At 41.6% G+C, this 19,257-nt stretch overlaps 1 protein-coding gene and 1 pseudogene across 3 annotated transcripts; one reads left to right on the top strand and one right to left on the bottom strand.

The window, feature by feature from the left end:
• Positions 1-3,146: 3,146 nt before the first annotated feature.
• Positions 3,147-3,635, top strand: LOC113927586 (ubiquitin-conjugating enzyme E2 C-like). 3 transcript variants are annotated; one of them, XM_027603523.1, is made up of 2 exons: positions 3,147-3,282; positions 3,364-3,635. In XM_027603523.1, exons 1-2 carry the CDS (start codon positions 3,147-3,149, stop codon positions 3,633-3,635), a joined length of 408 nt encoding a protein of 135 aa, XP_027459324.1. The 3 variants fall into 3 exon arrangements, with proteins under 3 accessions (XP_027459324.1, XP_027459323.1, XP_027459322.1); XM_027603522.1 differs by having other exon boundaries at positions 3,147-3,431; positions 3,504-3,635; XM_027603521.1 differs by having other exon boundaries at positions 3,147-3,635.
• Positions 3,636-16,033: 12,398 nt separating this feature from the next.
• Positions 16,034-16,457, bottom strand: LOC113927606 (annotated as a pseudogene).
• Between the last annotated feature and the right edge of the window lie 2,800 nt (positions 16,458-19,257).

Raw genomic sequence — 19,257 nt, 5'->3', positions numbered from 1 at the left:
TTAAACTTGAATATGCGTGAAATCACCCAGCAGATCTTTTTAAAATGCAGATTCTGATTTATCGGGTCTGGCGTTGACAACCCAGAGGGTGTTTTTGGAGAGGTTAACAGAACTCTTCCATAATGTGGGTTGAGTTTATTCAATCTAAGTCCTGAATAGAACAAAAGATCCCCTCCGCAACCAAGGGGGAGTTGTCCAGCAGACGGCCTTTAGGCTTGATTTGCAACCACGTGCTCTCCTGGGTCTTCGGGCTGCTAGCTCACACTGCAGATTTGACTTCCCAGCCATCATAATTGGATGTGTGTTTACACACACACACACACACACACACACACACACACACACACACACACACAGTCTTTCTCTCTCTGTTGGTTCTGTTTCTCTGGAGAACACTGACTAATACATCTGGGATGGGCCTGAGATTCTGTATTGCTAAGAAACTCACAAGTGACCACATTATGAATAGCAACTTTATAGAAGACTTGGACCAGGGAATAAAGATTCTAACAAATATGAAAGATTTCAAACCGGAAGAGGTCCTTTTTTTCTTTTAATACACGTTTGATTTTAAGAGTTTTAGGTTTATAGGAAAGTTGCAGAGATAGTACAGTGAGTGCTCCCTACCCTTTACCCGATTTGACCTGTTAAGATCTTACAGTAGTATGATACATTGGTCACAACTGATTAGCTAGTATTGATAGGTTATTATTAACTGAAGTTCATAGTTTAGATTCCTTTGTTCTTACCTAATATTCTTTTTCTGTCCTAGGATCCCATCTAGGATGACAACATTACATTTAGTCATTGTGTCTCCTTAGGCTCCTGTAGACTGACAGTTTCTCAGACTTTCCTGGTTTTTGTTGACCTTGGCACTTTTGTAGAGTACTGGTAGGCTTTGTAGAAAGTCTCTCAATTTGGATTTAATGTTTTTCTTATAAATGAACTGGGGTTATGGTTTTTTTGGGAGGAAGACCACAGAGGTAAAACGCCATGCTCATCATATAATATGAAGGGAATGTGCTGTCGATATAACTTATCATTAATGATATCACTAGTGATGTTAAGCTTCATCACATACCTGAGATAATCTCTGTCAGATTTTCCCCCTATAAAGTTACTCCTTTTTCTCCCCTCCCTTTCCATACTTTTCTCTTTGGAAGGAAGTCAATAGTGCGGCTTACACTTAAGGGGTAGGGGAGTTACTCTCCCAAGTCTTTGAGGGGCAGAATTCCTTTGTATGGGTGATTTGTCTATTCTCCCTTATTTACTTATTCATTCAAATATTTGGTTATGTTATTATGGGCCCATGGTTATTATTTTGTACTTTGGGTTATAATCCAACACTATGTTATTTTGTTGTTCGAATTGTTCCAGCTTGGTGATTGGAAAATCTTTCAGTTGGTTCCTGTGTCCCTTTTTACATGCCTCCATTGTTGTGTTTTTTTGAGATCTACCTTACTTTCTGGTATAATAAGATATTCTAGGCTCATCCTGTATAGCCTCTGCTCCTGCCATTTCTCCAGAATGTATGATGTTAAGAAACCAAGATGGTGCTGGATATATTTCTTGCTACTGCATTGTCATTGATTCTAAACCCAGAAGAAGTACTTTTGTTTTGTTTTATAATATTCCAAAGAGGATCTTTTTATTTTTTTAATTTTAATTTTTATTATATTTTTTAAAGATTTTATTTATTTATTTGACAGAGAGAGACACAGCGAGAGAGGTACACAAGCAGGGGAGTGGGAGAGGGAGAAGCAGGTGAGCAGGGAGCCTGACGTGGGACTGGATCCCAGATCCCTGGGATCATGACCTGAGCCAAAGGCAGACGCTTAATGACTGAGCCACCCAGGCGCCTCAAAAGAGGATTAAAAAAAAAAAAAAAGATAGATTTATTTATTTATTTATTTGAGAGAGAATGCGTGAGAGTCCATGAGCGCAGTGGGAAGGGCCAGAGGGAAAGGGAGAGAGAGAATCCCAGGCAGGCTCCACGGCCCAGTGCAGGGCCCAATCCAAGGACCCTAAGATCACCACTGGAGCTGAAATCAAGAGTCACATGCAGAGTCAGATGCTCAACCAACTGCACCATCCAGGCACCCCCTAAAGAGGATTTTTTCTTTTAAGATTTTATTTATTTATTTGACAGAGAGGGACAGCCAGAGAGGGAACACAAGCAGGGGGAGCGGGAGAGGGAGAAGCAGGCTTCCCGCTGAGCAGGGAGCCTGATGTGGGGCTCGATCTCAGGACCCTGGGATCATGACCTGAGCCAAAGGCAGACGCTCAACGACTGAGCCACCCAGAAGCTCCAATAAATAAAATCTTTAAAAAATATTTTAAAAACCCAATACTGTGTTATATAATTAAAAGTTAAGGGTAGATCTTAAATGTTATCACTACACACATACACAAAGGTAATTATATGAGAGGGTAGAACTGTTAACTAACTGTACTATATACATGTATCAAATTCATCAAAATTAAACACTTTAAACTTATATATGTTAGGGCGCCTGGGTGGCTCAGTCGTTAATAAGCGTCTGCCTTCGGCTCAGGTCATGATCCCAGAGTCCTGGGATCGAGTCCCACATCCGGCTTCCTGCTCAGCGGGAGGCCTGCTTCTCCCTCTCCCACTCCCCCTGCTTGTGTTCCTGCTCTTGCTGTCTCTCTGTCAAATAAATAAATAAAAATTTTTTAAAAAATAAACTTATATATGTTAGATGTCAATATCTCAATAAAGCTGAAAAAAATTTCTCCTTTTCCCTGTATCATCCGTATGTACCTCAATGTTATCTCTCTAAAATATAGATCTGATACTATTACCTTTAAAAAAAAAACCTCTTCAATGGCAGCTTGTTGCCTAGGTCTTTCACATTTTCTTTTAAGATTTTATTTATTTATTTGACAGAGAGAGAGACAGCGAGAGCAGGAACACAAGCAGAGGGAGTGGGAAAGGGAGAAGCAGGCTTCCCGTGGAGCGGGGAGCCCGATGCGGGGCTCGATGCGGGGCTCGATCCCAGGACCCTGGGATCATGACCTGAGCCAAAGGCAGATGCTTAACGACTGAGCCACCCAGGCGCCCCTCTTTCACATTTTTTGATTGTGTACTCCATCAATAAAAATTGTGACTATGGGCACCGCCCGGGATGGCCTCCCAGAACCGCGACCCAGCTGCCGCCAGCGTCGCCGCTGCCTGCAAAGGAGCCGAGCCCAGCGGGAGCGCCGCCCGGGGCCCCGTAGGCAAGAGGCTACTGCAGGAGCTGATGACCCTCATGATGTCTGGTGACAAAGGCATCTCTGCCTTCCCTGAATCCGACAAGCTTTTCAAATGGGTGGGGACCATCCATGGGGCAGCAGGCACAGTTTATGAAGACCTGAGGTATAAGCTCTCCCTGGAGTTCCCCAGTGGCTACCCTTATAACGCGCCCACGGTGAAGTTCCTCACACCCTGCTACCACCCCAACGTGGACACCCAGGGAAACATCTGCCTGGACATCCTGAAGGACAAGTGGTCTGCCCTGTATGATGTGAGGACCATCCTGCTGTCCATCCAGAGCCTGCTAGGAGAACCAAACATTGTTAGTCCTTTGAACACGCATGCTGCCGAGCTCTGGAAAAACCCCACAAGCCTTTAAGAAGTATCTGCAAGAAACCTACTCAAAGCAGGTCTCCAGCCAAGATCCCTGACTATTCAGCCTCTCTCTTTGTGTTGTCTTTTTATTTTCTCCTTAGATAGTCTTTCTCTTCATTTCTGTCTAGGACTCTGTATCTTAAGCTGTGGTGTCATTTTTGTTTTGTTTCTGTTTTTTAAATTAAGTCTCTGGTTGAGCCCTTGTGATGAATATATTAAATAAATACATTGGTTTTTTTTTTTTAATAATTGTGAATATGCACCCAACATGTGTATTTTTCATTTTCTTTTTGTTTTTAAGATTTTATTTATTTGAGAGAGAGAGAGAGAGAGCATGAGCTGGGGGGAGCAGAAAGAGAGGAAAAAGCCGACTTCCCGCTGAGCAGGGAGCCTGACACAGGGCTTGATCCCAGGACACTGAGATGATGACCTGAGCCAAAGTCAGATGCTTAACCGACTGAGCCACTCAGGAGCCCCTGTATTTTTCTTTACAAATCACACACACACACACACTACACTCATCAAACACTCAAAATGTAAAAGGATGAGAAAAGGTAAATAGAGATGTTATGCTTTTTCCTGGAATAATTTTGCATATGCTCTTGGGTGAGTGCACCCCACTTTAGAGACCATTTGTCTGTAGGATAAAATCCAAATTCTTTGGTATGGAACACGAGACCTTTACAAACTGGCCCGTTTCCAGTCTCATTTTCCAGCACTTCTCGCCATCTGCTCTGTGCTTTACATATCAGACTACTCACAGAACCTTATACATACAATGTTTTCCTTGTGTTGTTCCCTCTACCTGTTTGCTGCTTCTGTGTATAATGAGTTCTTATTTGTCCTTAGACTAAAATGTCATCTTTTCTTTAAAGATTCCTTGACAATCTCTCCCTTTTCCATTTTTTTATTAAAGCAAATTGTACTAGAGTTATCTAAGTTTACTAGCGTGTGTCATTCCTTGAGAACAGGAACATTGACTTACTTACTTTCCATTCCCAGCCCTTAGCAGAGAGAACAGCCTAAGAAATATTTATGAAAAAAATATTTATGGTGCCTCATATTATGTCCTGGTTGCTAAGGGGGTATACAAGATGTATAAACATGTTTTCTGCCTCAAGGAGTTTATAAGTAAAATGTACCTTGAAGGAAACATTTCTTAATTATCGTCCAAGACAAGTATAAATATTTCTCTAACAGTTATGGAAGTTAGAGGACATAGGTTTTATTTATATTTTCTAGAGAGCAAGTGGTATATGATTAATATATTCCAGGGGAAGAGGAATAATATTTTTAGGAAGGAATTTAAAAAAATGGGTAGTCTGGACATACTTTCCCATATCCTGTTAACTTTAAGCAGCTGTACTGTCAGAAGTCCTCGGATAGTGATCAAGACCTAAACAGAACAAGATAGGTAAATGCGTAGCTTTTTCTGTCATGTTTATATGCTAGCATGCACTCAATGTTTGCACAGCAGAGTTAAAATTTCCTCAGTGCTTTATAACCTAATAATTGGGTAATTCTTGGAACATATCCACAAGGACGTGGGTGTTATTATAACCACTTTTAAAGAGGGGAACTAGCGGATGGCAATCGAATGAAATGATTTGTTTAAGATCAGTGAAAGCCACTATTACAATTCCAGTGTATTCCCTTTTCAGGTATTCAAATCCTAGGATATTGTATCTCCATAATTTCCCTAATTTTCTATACCTTGTATGTTAACTTTGCATCTTAAAACTTTTTTTTTTTAAGATTTTATTTATTTATTTGACGGAGAGAGAGACAGCAAGAGAGGGAACACAAGCAGGGGGAGTGGGAGACGGGGAAGCAGGCTCCCGGCAGAGCAGGGAACCCGATGCAGGGCTCAATCCCAGGACCCTGGGATCATGACCTGAGCTGAAGGCAGGCGCTTAACAGACTGAGCCCCTAGAGGGGCGCCTGGGTTGCTCAGGTCATGATCCCAGGGTCCTGGGATTGAGCCCCACATCAGGCTCCCTGCTCCACAGGAAGCCTGCTTCTCCCTCTCCCAGTCACCTTGCTTGTGTTCTCTCTCTCACTGTCTCTCTCTCTCTGTCAATTAAACAAATAAATAAAATCTTAAAAAAAAAAAACTTTTCGGGCGCCTGGATGGCTCAGTTGGTTAAGCGACTGCCTTCGGCTCAGGTCATGATCCTGGAGTCCCGGGATCGAGTCCTGCATCAGGCTCCCTGCTCAGCGAGGAGCCTGCTTCTCCCTCTAACCCTCCCCCCTCTCATGTATTCTCATTCTTGCGCTCTCAAATAAATAAATCTTAAAAAAAAAACTTTTGAGTACAGTTTCACTTAATTCTAGAAGTCATTTTTTTAAAAAGATTTTATTTATTTATTTGACACAGAGAGCACAAGCAGGGGGAGTGACAGAGGTAGAGGGAGAAGCCAACTCCCACTGAGCAAGAAGCCCAAGGCAGGGCTCAATCCCAGGTGATCTGAGCCAAAGGCAGATGCTTAACGGACTGAGCCACCCAGGCATCCCTGTAGGAGTCATTTCAATGATAAGTATATAATATGTGAAGTTGTCAACTGCTGATTACAAATTATATGACATTTTCTTTATCAATCTTTCATTTACTTGCTGTAGGGGAGCTGAAAAAGCCTTATTAAAAAAAAAAAGATATAAGTAATGTTGCCTCTGTGGAAAAGCCTGGAAAAGACTGACAGATAAAATTTAAATACATGGAAAGAAGATATGTCGTAGTTTGTCTCTTTAACTTCAGGGAAATTAGACCAAATTTTGCAAATGTTGTGAAATACCAGTAAAGCAGATAGTAAATCAGCTGACTAAACACACAAGAAGCACAAGAAACAGAACGACCTTCAGAAATAAGCTAAAAGTGCATGCAAAGCAACTTAAAATTGAATGACTCAGGCCGATTAGAAGATTAAGGTTCAAATCTATTCTTCTAAGATGTCTAGCCACAGCTCTGTTGAGTCAGCCCTTCCTGGTAACCCTTTTGGTCAGAATTCTGTCCATACATACATTCATATTTTCTGACTAAGGAAAGATATGCTGGCTTAGAAAATAACTTGTTGTTTCATAAGAGAAAAGAAAATCTGAGATCAATGGAATCTTGATAGCAGAAAGTGCTGGGGCATCATGATAACCTGCTAATTAATACAGCAATACCATATTTTTCCAATGTATGTGTTTCTAAAGTTTTCTACAAAGTCAACCATATTTAAGATGACACACAAGAATTTGCTATTTTTAGAGAAACTATGATTAATCCTTTTGTTGAGGGATAGCTGACTTTTCATTTTTTTATGTACTTTATTAATAGGGAACACTTACACTGGTTTTTCTCTTCCAGAAATTTAAGACAGGGAAGTGGGGGAGCGGGAAGCAGTTTTGTTTAGATTATCTTTGCGGTTGAGTTCCTCAGGAGTAAAAATTACAACGGGAAAATCAGTTGTAATGCTAATAAATCAGAATATTAAAATTCAATCCTTCCTATTTAAAAAAGTTCCAAAAGTACTGGTTACTTCATGTTGGTGAGGTGATTCCAATTCCGTCAGTAGTCCCCTTTTTGTGGAAACAAACAAACAAACAACAAAGAATAGAAATCCAACGACAGGGCGCCTGGGTGGCTCAGTTGGTTAAGCGACTGCCTTCGGCTCAGGTCATGATCCTGGAGTCCCGGGATCGAGTCCCACATCGGGCTCCCTGCTCGGCAGGGAGTCTGCTTCTCCCTCTGACCCTCTTCCCTCTCGCGCTCTCTATCTCTCATTCTCTCTCTCTCAAATAAATAAATAAAATCTTTAAAAAAAAAAAAAGAAATCCAACGACAAAAAGAAAACTCATTTACAGAATGTGATTGATTTACTCCCCCAGCCCCAAATAAAAGCCCACAGTAAGATATATAATTAATGAGCTGTGTCATGTCATCCTTACACATCAAAGAAAGCACTTAAACCAGGTCTCAGTTTAACTTACAAGTTGTGGCTATAAACTAAGAGATTGTGTGAAAGAGAAAGATTTATTTATTTATTTATTTATTTATTTTTAAAGATTTTATTTATTTATTTGACAGAGAGAGACACAGTGAGAGAGGGAACACAAGCAGGGGGAGTGGGAGAGGGAGAAGCAGGCTTCCCGCTGAGCAGGGAGCCCAATGCGGGGATCGATCCCAGGACCCTGGGATCATGACCTGAGCCGAAGGCAGACGCTTAAGGACTGAATCACGCAGGCGCCCCTGGAGAAAGATTTAAGGCTTTTAAGACAGTTTTAGGGGAAACGTTCCCAAAGTGTTTTGAGGGATAGAAAAACTGGAGGAAAAGTTTTTAATCTGTGAAAGTTTACCTTTCCTTCTCCATTAATGTGTGTTTATTTGAAACAAAAAATCCCAGTAGTCTCTTGCATTATTGTCACATATTGCCTGTCATGTAGCCAAGCTGCCAGCTTAGCTACAGTGATGTCAACAGAGGCAGACTCCAGACAACACTTTTCATGGAGAAGGGCACCAGTGAATTGATAAGGAAAAAAATGTCTTTCGTGGAGACTACAAGGTGGGGCTGTGGAGAGCACTTTTGCCTGAAGGAGAAGAGATGATCAGAGTAAAGCCAGAAACTAAGGTTATTAATTTCTTTTTAGATTAAGCTAAATTAAATTAAATTAAATTTTATTATTTTTATCTTTTTTAAAGATTATATTTATTTGACAGAGAGAGACACAGCGAGAGAGGGAACACAAACAAGGGGAGTGGGAGAGGGAGAAGCAGGCTTCCCGCCAAGCAGGGAGCCCGATATGGGTCTTGAACCCAGGACCCCGGGATCATGACCTGAGCTGAAGGCAGACGCTTAACCAACTGAACCACCCAGGCGCCCTCAGTTTTTAGTCTTAATCCACATGTAGAGGACTGTCCGAAAGTGGTGCAGGTTTGGACTGGGGTAGGGTGCCTGTCCTCGGGCCTCGTTACTTCTGATAGCTTTAATTGTGTCTCAGAGTCATTGTTTTTATTGTAGACATTTTCTGACTACTTAAGGCGCAGGAATGAATAAATTGAATGCTATGATGCAGGTTTAAGGAAATTAACACTCTCATAACTTTGTAAATCTTGGAAGGAACTCTCAGGGATAGCTTCAGCTGTGTCTCAGAGTCACTGTTTTTTTTATTGTTGGCCTTTTTCTGATTACTTAGGCGAGGGAAGGTATAAGTTGAATGCTATGACTCAGGTTTAAGGAAATTCCCCTACGTTTGGATGAGATTGCAAGTACAATGTGAAATGTGAAAAGGAATTCCAGTAACTACCTAGTCCTAGTAGGTATTCTAGTTACCACTCAGTCATCCCCACCCTGTCTCCCTTCACTGCTGCGCAGCACATGGTCCTATTTGAAAACCTAGACTACTTTCTAATCCAGTCTCCCATGCCCTTTATTTATGATGGGAACAGATCAGCACAATCCTTAAAAACATTTCAAAGTACATGCCAAAAACCCTTTTTTGTTATGAAAAACTTCAAACATGTTAAAAAAATTCCCTGGCCAATGCAGAGTTAATGCTTTTCAGTTCTACTCAATGGTGTCCATTTGCAGGACTTTTATAAAGTGCACAACAACAAACATTTTGAAAATATAATTTTCTAAAATTGCTTTAGGCTAAGTATATGTTCTGAAGAAGCCATGTTCCAGCTCTTTTCAGGAATAATGAGAACTCAAGGGAAATATCTGATTAAGAATGGATTCAAAGATGTTCTCTTAGAATGTTTTACTTATTGGTTTATAGTTTGTGTCCTGGCCATGATGCTTCTATCCCTTGAGGCAATAATTTCTCTTGATCAATGCAATTTTCTTTTTTTTTTTTTAAGATTTAATTTATTTATTCATGAGAGACAGAGAGAGAGAGAGAGGCAGAGGGAGAAGCAGGCTCCCAAGGAGCAGGGAGCCCGATGCGGGACTCGATCCCAGGATCCTGGGATCATGACCTGAGCCGAAGGCAGACGCTTAACCATCTGAGCCACCCAGGCGCCCGATCAATGCAATTTTCTAAAATAAAGTATCTATTGGGGCGTTTGGGTGGCTCAGTCGTTAAGTGGCTGCCTTCGGCTCAGGTCATGGTCCCAGGGTCCTGGGATTGAGCCCCGCATCGGGCTCCCTGCTCCGCGGGGAGCCTGCTTCTCCCTCTCCCACCCCCCCTCCCGCTTGTATTCCCTCTCTCGCTGTCTCTCTCTCTGTCTCTGTCAAATAAATAAATAAAATCTTTTAAAAAGTAAATAAAAATAAAGAATCTACTACTCCTCTGTGGCTTATTACCCTTTTAATTCCTATGTTTTAAATGGCAATGTGGAAAGAATTGCCAGTGTTGTTGGTGATCTGTGGACTGATGCATATAATAGATTGAAAATTGAGTTATCAAGAAGCAAACTTTCTGTTTTAAATAGTACACGTTTTATTTGATTGGAAGCAACAAATTACTTAAAAAAAGATTTCATTTAGTGAAAACCATAAAATCTAATGTTTATTTTTATCACCAAATTTCCCATGTCATATGTATTTTTGGGGATTGACAAATTTTTATCAAGATGCCTGGTATTTCTATGGAAACTGTCCCTCAGTCTAGGCAAACTTGCTGATGCTGCTCAGATCAATTCCTACACAAGAGGGGTCTTAAGTTCTTTTCCCCATTGCAAATGATAGAACTCGATCATTCTGCTATGTCCTGACCAGGGTTGATGTATATTACTTAATTTATTAACAATGTAATAATTTGGACCTTGTGTAAATTCAAAAGGGATACAAAGGCAGTACCAAAGCATCTCACAGAAATATACTAGGGACTTCAGCGTTCCTTAAGGAAACCCTGAATTCCTGGAATTGGATCCTTGGGAATGAATGGAATTGCTGGAGATATTTAGAGAGAATTTAGCTATCTTCAGGAAACAAAATTGTACCAGCAATTATTTCCTCAAAGTTTAGGAATCTTTAAAACTTTCTGATAGGGGGCGCCTGGGTGGCTCAGTTGGTTGAGCGACTGTCTTCCGCTTGGGTCATGATCCTGGAGTCCCGGGATCGAGTCCCGCATCAGGCTCCCTGCTCAGCGGGGAGTCTGCTTCTCCCTCTGACCCTCCCCCCTCTCGTGCTCTCTATCTCTCATTCTCTCTCTCTCGAATAAATAAATAAAATCTTAAAAAAAAAACTTTCTGATAGGAGCTGGGGAAAAGTAGAGAGAAGATAAATCTTTTCCTTTCTGGTAGTTCATTCTAGACCCAGTATGTATAAAACAAACCAACAAACCTGAGTCTCCTGAAAGTAGATTTTAGAAATGCTGGCTCAGTTGGAAGAGCATGTGACTCTTGATCTTGGGGTCATAAGTTCAAACCCCACTTTGGGTATAGAGATTACTTAAAAAAAATAAATCTATATAAAAAGAAAGAAATGCACTAGCACTTCTTTTTATTTTCTGTAGTAATCAATGGAACGTCAGCTGTTATTTCTAGATAATGGCTCTAGTTGTAGATTTTTGATATTCTTCTTTTTTTTAAAAAAAGATTTTATTTATTTGACAGAGAGAGACAACACAGGCAGGGGGAGTGGGAGAGGGAGAAGCAGACTTCCCAGGGATCAGGAGCCTGATGCCGGGCTCGATCCCAGGACTCTGGGATCATGACCCAAGCCGAAGGCAGATGCTTAACGACTGAGCCATCCAGGCGCCCCTCCCCCTCCCTCCTCCTCCTCCTCCTCCTCCTTCTTAAGTTGCAGTGAGTTTAAAACAATTTAGAAGCGATATTTTGTTTATTATCCATAAAATGGAATTAATACCTGGCTTCAGTTGAATGGCTACTACAGTTTGTTATGTGGTTGTTCTGTGCCAGGTTCTCATTTAATTTTTATGGCTCTTCCAAGGTATTCTCTCTATTTGACACACAAGGACCCTGAGGCTTGGAGATGGTAAGCAATTTACTCATGGACACAGACGACAAGCGGTAGAGAAAGGATCTGAACCGAGGTACCGTCTTCTCAAGTTCCTAAGTTTGTCTGAAGGTTTAAGTAATATACAAGATGGTGAAATATCTGGAGCAGAGTAGTGTTCCTTGAATGATGATTTGTTTCCTTTCCTATCCGCCTAAATTATGGGGAGGAGGGATGTCCTTTTTATGTGCATTTTCCTTTCCTCCCCTTTTTGCACTTAAAAGTGTAAGATCAGTTTGTAATTCAGCATTATCCTAAAGTGGGCTTATTTTAATAAATGATTTAGAGTCAACAAGAAGTAAAGAACTTTAATGGTCTAAAACCAAAACAAAGAAGTAAAAATAAACAAAACCCTAATATGTGAGAGGATAGCACTGATTAATTCCAAATTAGAGATTAGCATCATCATGGAGTTTTGGGTTATGACACCTTTTGAATGCATATAAACTAGAGGTAGAGCTATGAATGGGCTGTGAATGGTCCTTACCACAGATGACTTTGTATGAACTGGGCTCCAAATTTAGACCTGGGCCTGAAATTGCTACTCAGCTCTACTCCAGAGTCTGCCTGGTGGCTTGCTGTCCTCCAAAGCTGCTACTTCTGGAGATACCTCAAGTTGGGAGATCATTCAAGTCTATGCTGAGAGTCTTTGTGTTGGTTCAGAGTAACCTCTTTTCACAGCAAAGGTCTAAATACAGCAGAAAATATTTTAGAATAAGCAACCTAGTCCTACTTTCAGGTCCTGGAGAAACTCTTCTCCAAGAAGTATAAGTGAAAGGTAGTTTTAAGATGGATGGCATTTGTCCTAAGATTGAGCTTGGCATTAAGTTGAGGTTATCTTCAATTTTTATTGAGGGAAATTGAAATTCTTTTGTCCACGTGATGTCTACAGTGATGAATACAAGGTTACTCAAGATCAGGGTGGTAATCATGAAACCCCTGAGGTCTTATTTTCATGCATCCTAGCAGTCTACATAGCTGATCCAATCATCTAACTGTGACATAAGCTGAGGTTATTGATGATCCATTTCACTGATGTTTAAGCAAGTGACATTGAAACAATTGTTTTAGGGAAACTCCAAATTATATAACAAGTGTAAGAATTATATTTCTTTATTATTGGAAATATCTTTTAATAATAATTTTATCACTAACTGCATTATCTTGTCACATTGTAACAGGAGTGTCTACTTCCCTCTTTCCCTTGGTTTGACCCAGTAAGCATGGACTCCGAGGCCCAGAAAAGGATAAAGCTATATATGGATCGTGTGATGACTCCAGGAACATGCTGCATCAATTGCTATGACCACTAGGTGGCAGGCTGAGGCAGAATAGCGGCACCCTGGGTACCTGGACATTGTTAAAAGTCTGGCTACTTCCCTGGCCACTGGCATGCTGATGATGATGACCATTTGCAGCAGGCTTTTCCTAGATTCAGAATGCAAGTCAAGTGAATTCAGGCATCTGTCACTTTATGGACCTATGATTCCTTCTGATTTCTGCTTTTAGACCTTTAAGGGTCTTATTCCAGACAATAGAGCTATTTCCTATCTTAACGTGATTTCAGGGTCCCTTAGACAGACATCTAGAACTCAGAGCTATTTCCTATCTTAATGTGATTTCAGGGTCCCTTAGACAGACATCTAGAACTCAGAAATTCATATAACCCTGTAATGAAAATGTAAAAACACCACAGAATTCAGAAGTGGTGATGAGAACTGTAAGGAAGGGTTTATTAACTACAATCCCCAGAGAGACACTGCAGCCCTGACAAAATTACCTTTCTTTTCAGTGTTTATGAGAAGTTAAAAGGTTTCAGTCTAAGGTGGCTTCCAGTGGTCCATCCGTGGTTGGGATCCAGTTCTTCTCTCTTTCACCATACTTCTTCCTGTATTGCAATGATATTTATTCCAGTAGTGGCATTCAGTATCTCACCTAAGACAAAGCAACTTCTGCTCCCAAGTTTCTTCAGATTGGACAAAATCTATTTTTGGCTCAAATGGATCTACCTTAAATGATCTCCATGGGAGTGATTTTATTTGGTTCAGTGACTGCCTCTGATGCTTGAATCTTATCTTTCCAGACCCTACTCTCCTCTCCCTCAGCTCTGGTGTTTCATGGCCCTACATCTGGCTCCAGGGTTAGCATATCCCCCTGAAGTGTGCTAGCTTGTACCCTTTTTCAGAATTCCAACTCTGCCCTGTTTGTCCAGTTACCATGTTACTGGCTAGTCTCTACTGCTAGCACCCAAACTTCTTGCCTGTACTACTCTTCTATTTCAAGATTCTTCATGCTGTCACCATTGAGTCAATTCAACTCTACTTTTTCCACGTCCCTGTGGCTGCTTGATGGAAGCTAATTAATAGGAAATGCAAGAGACTCTGTAGACAAACTTTTAGGACAAATAAGAGTTCAGCAGGGTGGGGCGCCTGGGTGGCTCAGTCCTTAAGCGTCTGCCTTTGGCTCAGGTCATGATCCCAGGGTTCTGGGATCGAGCCCTGCATCGGGCTCCCTGCTCCGCTGGAAGCCTGCTTCTCCCTCTCCCACTCCCCTGCTTGTGTTCCCTCTCTTGCTGTGTCTATCTCTGTCAAATAAATAATAAAATCTTAAAAAAAAAAGAGTTCAGCAGGGTTACTGAATATAAGATCAACATACAAAAATTAATGGTATCTTTTATCAGTAACCCATTAAGCAAAGCAATAAAAAATACCACTTACAATAACATCAAGGACTATAAATCTGACAAGGGATATGCAAAACTTTATCGAGAAAAAGTGAAAAATGTTATTGTAAAACATAAAAACATAAATCTAGAGTTATACTATGACGATGCATGGGAACATTCAATTTCATAAAGGTGTTGATGCTCCTTAAATTATCTATAAGTTAAAGGAAATTCAAATAAAAGTGCCATCACACTTTCCCCTATGGAACTAGACAGATTCTAAAGTTATTATGGAGGAGTAATAGTCAAAGAACTGCCAAAGCAATTCTGAAAAGGAACTAGGAGAGGCGATTTACCTATTAGACATCAAAACTTAATATAAAATTATATTAAGTAAAGCATGTGGTGTCTGGTCCAATGATAGATAAATAGATCAGTATAAGAGAAACGAGAGCTTAGGGCGCCTGGGTGGCTCAGTTGGTTAATAGACTGCCTTCGGCTCAGGTCATGATCCTGGAGTCCCGGATCAGCAGGGAGTCTGCTTTTCCTTCTGACCCTCTTCCCTCTCGTGCTATCTCAAATAAATAAATAAAGTCTTAAAAAAAAGAGAGAGAAATGAGAACTTAGAAATAGATTGAAGCATTTATGGCAAAATGATATACATATATTAGAATTTCTTTCTATGAGGGTGCCTGGGTGGCTCAGTTGGTTAAGTGACTGCCTTCGGCTCAGGTCATGATCCTGGAGTCCTAGGATGGAGTCCCACATTGGGCTCCCTGCTCAGCAGGGAGTCTGCTTCTCCCTCTGACCCAACCCCCTCTCATGCTCTCTCTCTCTCTCTCTCTCATTCTCTCTCTCAAATAAATAAAATCTTAAAAAAAAAGAATTTCTTTCTATGAGTGACAGGACACTCAAAATGGCAATAGCTTAAACAGGATAGATGTGTATTTCTTTCTCACCTACTAATGCTGAGCAGTCAAGAACCTAGACTTTTTCTAACTTTGTTTTTTTTAGAGAGAGAGTGCACACTCTCTCACCCTTGGGGAAGGGGCAGAGGGAAAAGGAGCAGGAGAGAGAGAATCCCAAGCAGACTCCATGCTCAGTGCCGGGCCCCATACAGGGCTTGATCTCAAGACCTGAGATCATGACCTGAGCCGAAATCAAGAGAAGGATGCTTAACCAACTGAGCCTCCAAGGTGCCCCCTTCTAACTTTTTATACCATTGCTCATGGCCAACTTTTCTAACTACACTAATGACTCAGGATGGCTTCTCTACCTCCAACCAACTTGTCTGTATTCTGCCAGAAGGAAAGAGGTTTAGGAAGGAAAAAGGTATGTCTTCTCCCTTTGGGGACATTTCCTGAAGGTTGCATACACTGCTTCCTCTAACAACTCTTTAGCTAAAACATGGCCATATTCTGTTGCATATAAGGCTGGGAAGTATAGTTAATTCTGAGTGCCCAGGTTTCCAGTTAAAGTTTTTTTTACTATAGAAGGCAATTGAGAAAAAATATTGAAGAACTAGAAGATTCTGCTCAGGTAGCAATACAAATAAGTTGAAGAAGGATTCATTATTTAACACATTAATTGGGACAGTGGAGTCATATGGAAAAGTAAAATCAGATACCTTGCTCACACTGTACATAAAGAAAAATTTACATGGATTAAAAATATAGATATGAGAAAACTTTAAGACAACTTGAAGAAAATATAGGAGAACATCTTTTTTTTTTTTGAATGCTTGGTACTTTATTTAAACACACATATATACAAGGATGACAAAGGGAAACTCTGCAGAGTTGAACACAGTGGCTGCATGCATTGAGAGGATCGGCAGACTAGTTTTACAGGATGAAATTCGGGTTGAAAATAGGTAAAGACTGGAGAGCGAGTTTCATTTCCCATCACCACATAGAAGGGTCTTCCAGCCTAGTTCTGGGAACATTTTCTGTACTTTCTCTCATCAAGAGGTCTGAAATCAGTGTCTCGGGGCTAGATTTCCATACCTCTGCCTGGTGATGAGGTTGATGTAGTGCCGCAGCGCTGAATAGTATCTGGCCATGTCCTGCGCCGGCGCGTCCTCTCCGGGGTTGTCTGGCTTGGAGGGGTACGCCTCAGCCAGCGCGCCCAGGCACACAAGCAGGGACAGGGCGAGGGTCAGTCCAGAGAGCCCCAGTCGCTTGCTACACAGCATGGTGGCGGGCGAGCGGGAGGGTGTGGCGGGGCGGCGAGTGCTCTGCAGTCAGGTTCGCCTCTCCGAGGGGTGAGTGCAGGCGGACAGGGTAGGAGAACATCTTTTTGACTTTGCAGTAGGAAGAGATGATTTTTTTAAAAAAATATTTTATTTATTGGGGCGCCTGGGTGGCTCAGTCGTTAGGCGTCTACCTTGGCCTCGGGTCATGATCCCGGGATCCTGGAATCGAGTCCCATGTCGGGCTCCCTGCTCGGCAGGAGGCCTGCTTCTCCCTGTCCCACTCCCCCTGCTTGTGTTCCCTCTCTCGCTGTGTCTCTTATTTATTTATTTGACAGAGAGAGAGAGCAAGGGGGGGGACACAAGCAGGGGGAGTGGGAGAGGGAGAAGCAGGCCTCCCGCGGAGCAAGGAGCCCGACGCAGGGCTCGATCCCAGGACACTGGGATCATGACCCCAGCCGAAGGCAGACGCTTAACGACTGAGCCACCCGGGCGCCCCAGAAGAGATGATTTTTTTTTAACAGAGACCACAACCCATTAAATAAAGGTCTGACAAATTTGCCCATACCATGATTAAAAACTTCTGTACCACAAAGGAGAGAATAAACAAAAACTAGAGACTGAGGAAGATATTTGTAACTTAAGTGTTAGGGTAACATTTTATTTTATTTTATTTTATTTTAAAGATTTTATTTATTTATTTGAGAGAGAGAATGAGCACAAGAGGGGGGAGTCAGAGGGAGAAGCAGACTCCCCGCCGAGCAGGGAGCCCGATGCGGGACTCGATGCGGGACTCGATGCGGGACTCGATGTGGGACTCGATCCCGGGACTCCGGGATCATGACCTGAGCCGAAGGCAGTCGCTTAACCAACTGAGCCACCCAGGCTCCCAGGATAACATTTTAGAATCTGGAACATATAAAGTTCCCACAAATTTGTGAGAAAAGGACAACCTAATACAAACTGGACAAAAGATCTCATGGGGCAATTTATAAAAGATGGAAATAGAATGGCAATTAATATGTGAAAATGTACTCCACCTTGCTAGGACAAGTATTGAGTGGAAGGATGTATTCTAAATCACAATAATGGTTGCTTCTGGACAGACAGTACCAAATATCTAGAAAGGGAGAGGAAGACGGTGGAGGAGAGAACAAAGAGGCATTGCACTTGTTAGGAGTTGTCACATAATTCCTCTAAGTTAAAAAAAGGAGAAAGGAACAAAGCCGAATCTCAAAGCCCTCTCAGTTGGGTTTTTCTTAACTTCATTTGCCTATTCTTGGATGGGATGTACTGAGGTCTGCTTATCCCTTAGTCCCTGTGTACATGACAGAGAGTAGAGGGGACAGTCCTCCCTGCATTTGTCTTGGTCCTGGTCCCTTACAAGGCCATGGCTGAGGAGGGTGGCCCATTATTTGTGCAAAATTCTGTAGCTCTACTTCTCTTTGCTGCCATATCTCTATGAAGGAAAATGCAGGAATCCTATCTTGACTTTTGAGGAAGACTCCTGCTCATCCCCTTGCAAAAGGAGAGCATGCCATTTTCCTTGTCATCTTCAATAAGCTTCTGCTTAGCTCTGACTCCTGGGGACATTTAGGATACCTGAGTCAATTTGTTTTCTTTCTCTTGGCAGGCTGTTCTCCCAGCTAAAGCCCAAGTATCTGGTGTATCCGAAGTATCCTGATCCATGGCTTGTGCCTAGCTTATTTAAAAAGAAAAGGAAAAATTAAGAGGAAAAAAAGGCAGTATGCAATAATAAATTATTTCAGTAACTGAAAGATGCATCTGAAATGAAGTTCTCCTTAATATCTGATTTCTTAACATTTTGAAAATGAAAACAACGCCTTTCTGTGAGAGACCACATGCAAGACTAGTTAGGTGGTGGGCCTACAGAAGTCAAAGTGTATATTTGGTGCCTTGAAAGCAGGGGACTGAGAAAAGCAACTGTGTGTGGCTCTGGGCTGAGCTGACCCTGGGAGGGGAGCAGAAACCCAAATGAGCTAAATATGCATGCATGCACATAGGCTCAGGGTGAGTCTGGAGGCAAGCAAATCAAGCCATGATGGATGAATTGAGTCTAAGATCTGGAGGCAGGTCAGCCAAGAGAGTAAAACTGCGCACCACAAACCCAAGGATATGGGTGGATTCATGATTCATTTTTTTTTTTTTGTTTCCATTTCAAGTCATTTTTATTTTTGTACACTGAATAGTTGGTTTATATTCTAAATATATTAGAAACAGATTTATGTAGTACTATTTATATAGTTTTTCTTCTCTCTCTGTTACACAATTCCTTTTTGCAAAAATCTGTGATTTGATAGAAGGTCAACAAGCAGACACATTCTAGCACATGGAGGTAAATATACTCTTATAACAGCCCCTGAAGCTTGATTGGATGAAACTTATGATTAAAACATGACAGTGAAAGGGTTTGCCATACTCAAAAAATATTGAAGAATGGGTGGAGAACTTGCCTTCTGTTCCAAGAAGGCTTAACCTTGGTGAAGGGTGTGTTGATTTTGTGAGGGCAGGACAAGATGCGGAAGATCATCTTTTGTGTTCTGGAAAGGCAATGAGAGGGAAGGGGGAAGTGGAGAGCTTTGAGGCAATAGTAGGCTCACCAAACAGCTTGCTAAACTCACCCAAGGGGAGAGTCCCACATGGGAAAGGCTTGACAGCTTGGCGCTGACTCAAGAGTTCCCTCCAACAGGGAGATGAACTGATGGGGAGGTGGGCATTTGGGGCCATTCAGGGCTGCTCCATTCTTACTAGTGCACTCCGAGATCCAGGTACCTTCTTTTTTTCTTTTTTAAAGATTTTATTTATT

The sequence above is a fragment of the Zalophus californianus genome, chromosome 7 (genome assembly GCF_009762305.2).
Source record: "Zalophus californianus isolate mZalCal1 chromosome 7, mZalCal1.pri.v2, whole genome shotgun sequence".
NCBI classification, from domain to species: domain Eukaryota; kingdom Metazoa; phylum Chordata; class Mammalia; order Carnivora; family Otariidae; genus Zalophus; species Zalophus californianus.
Note: the sequence above shows the minus strand (reverse complement) of the source record. Positions and strands in the feature narration are given on the sequence as shown.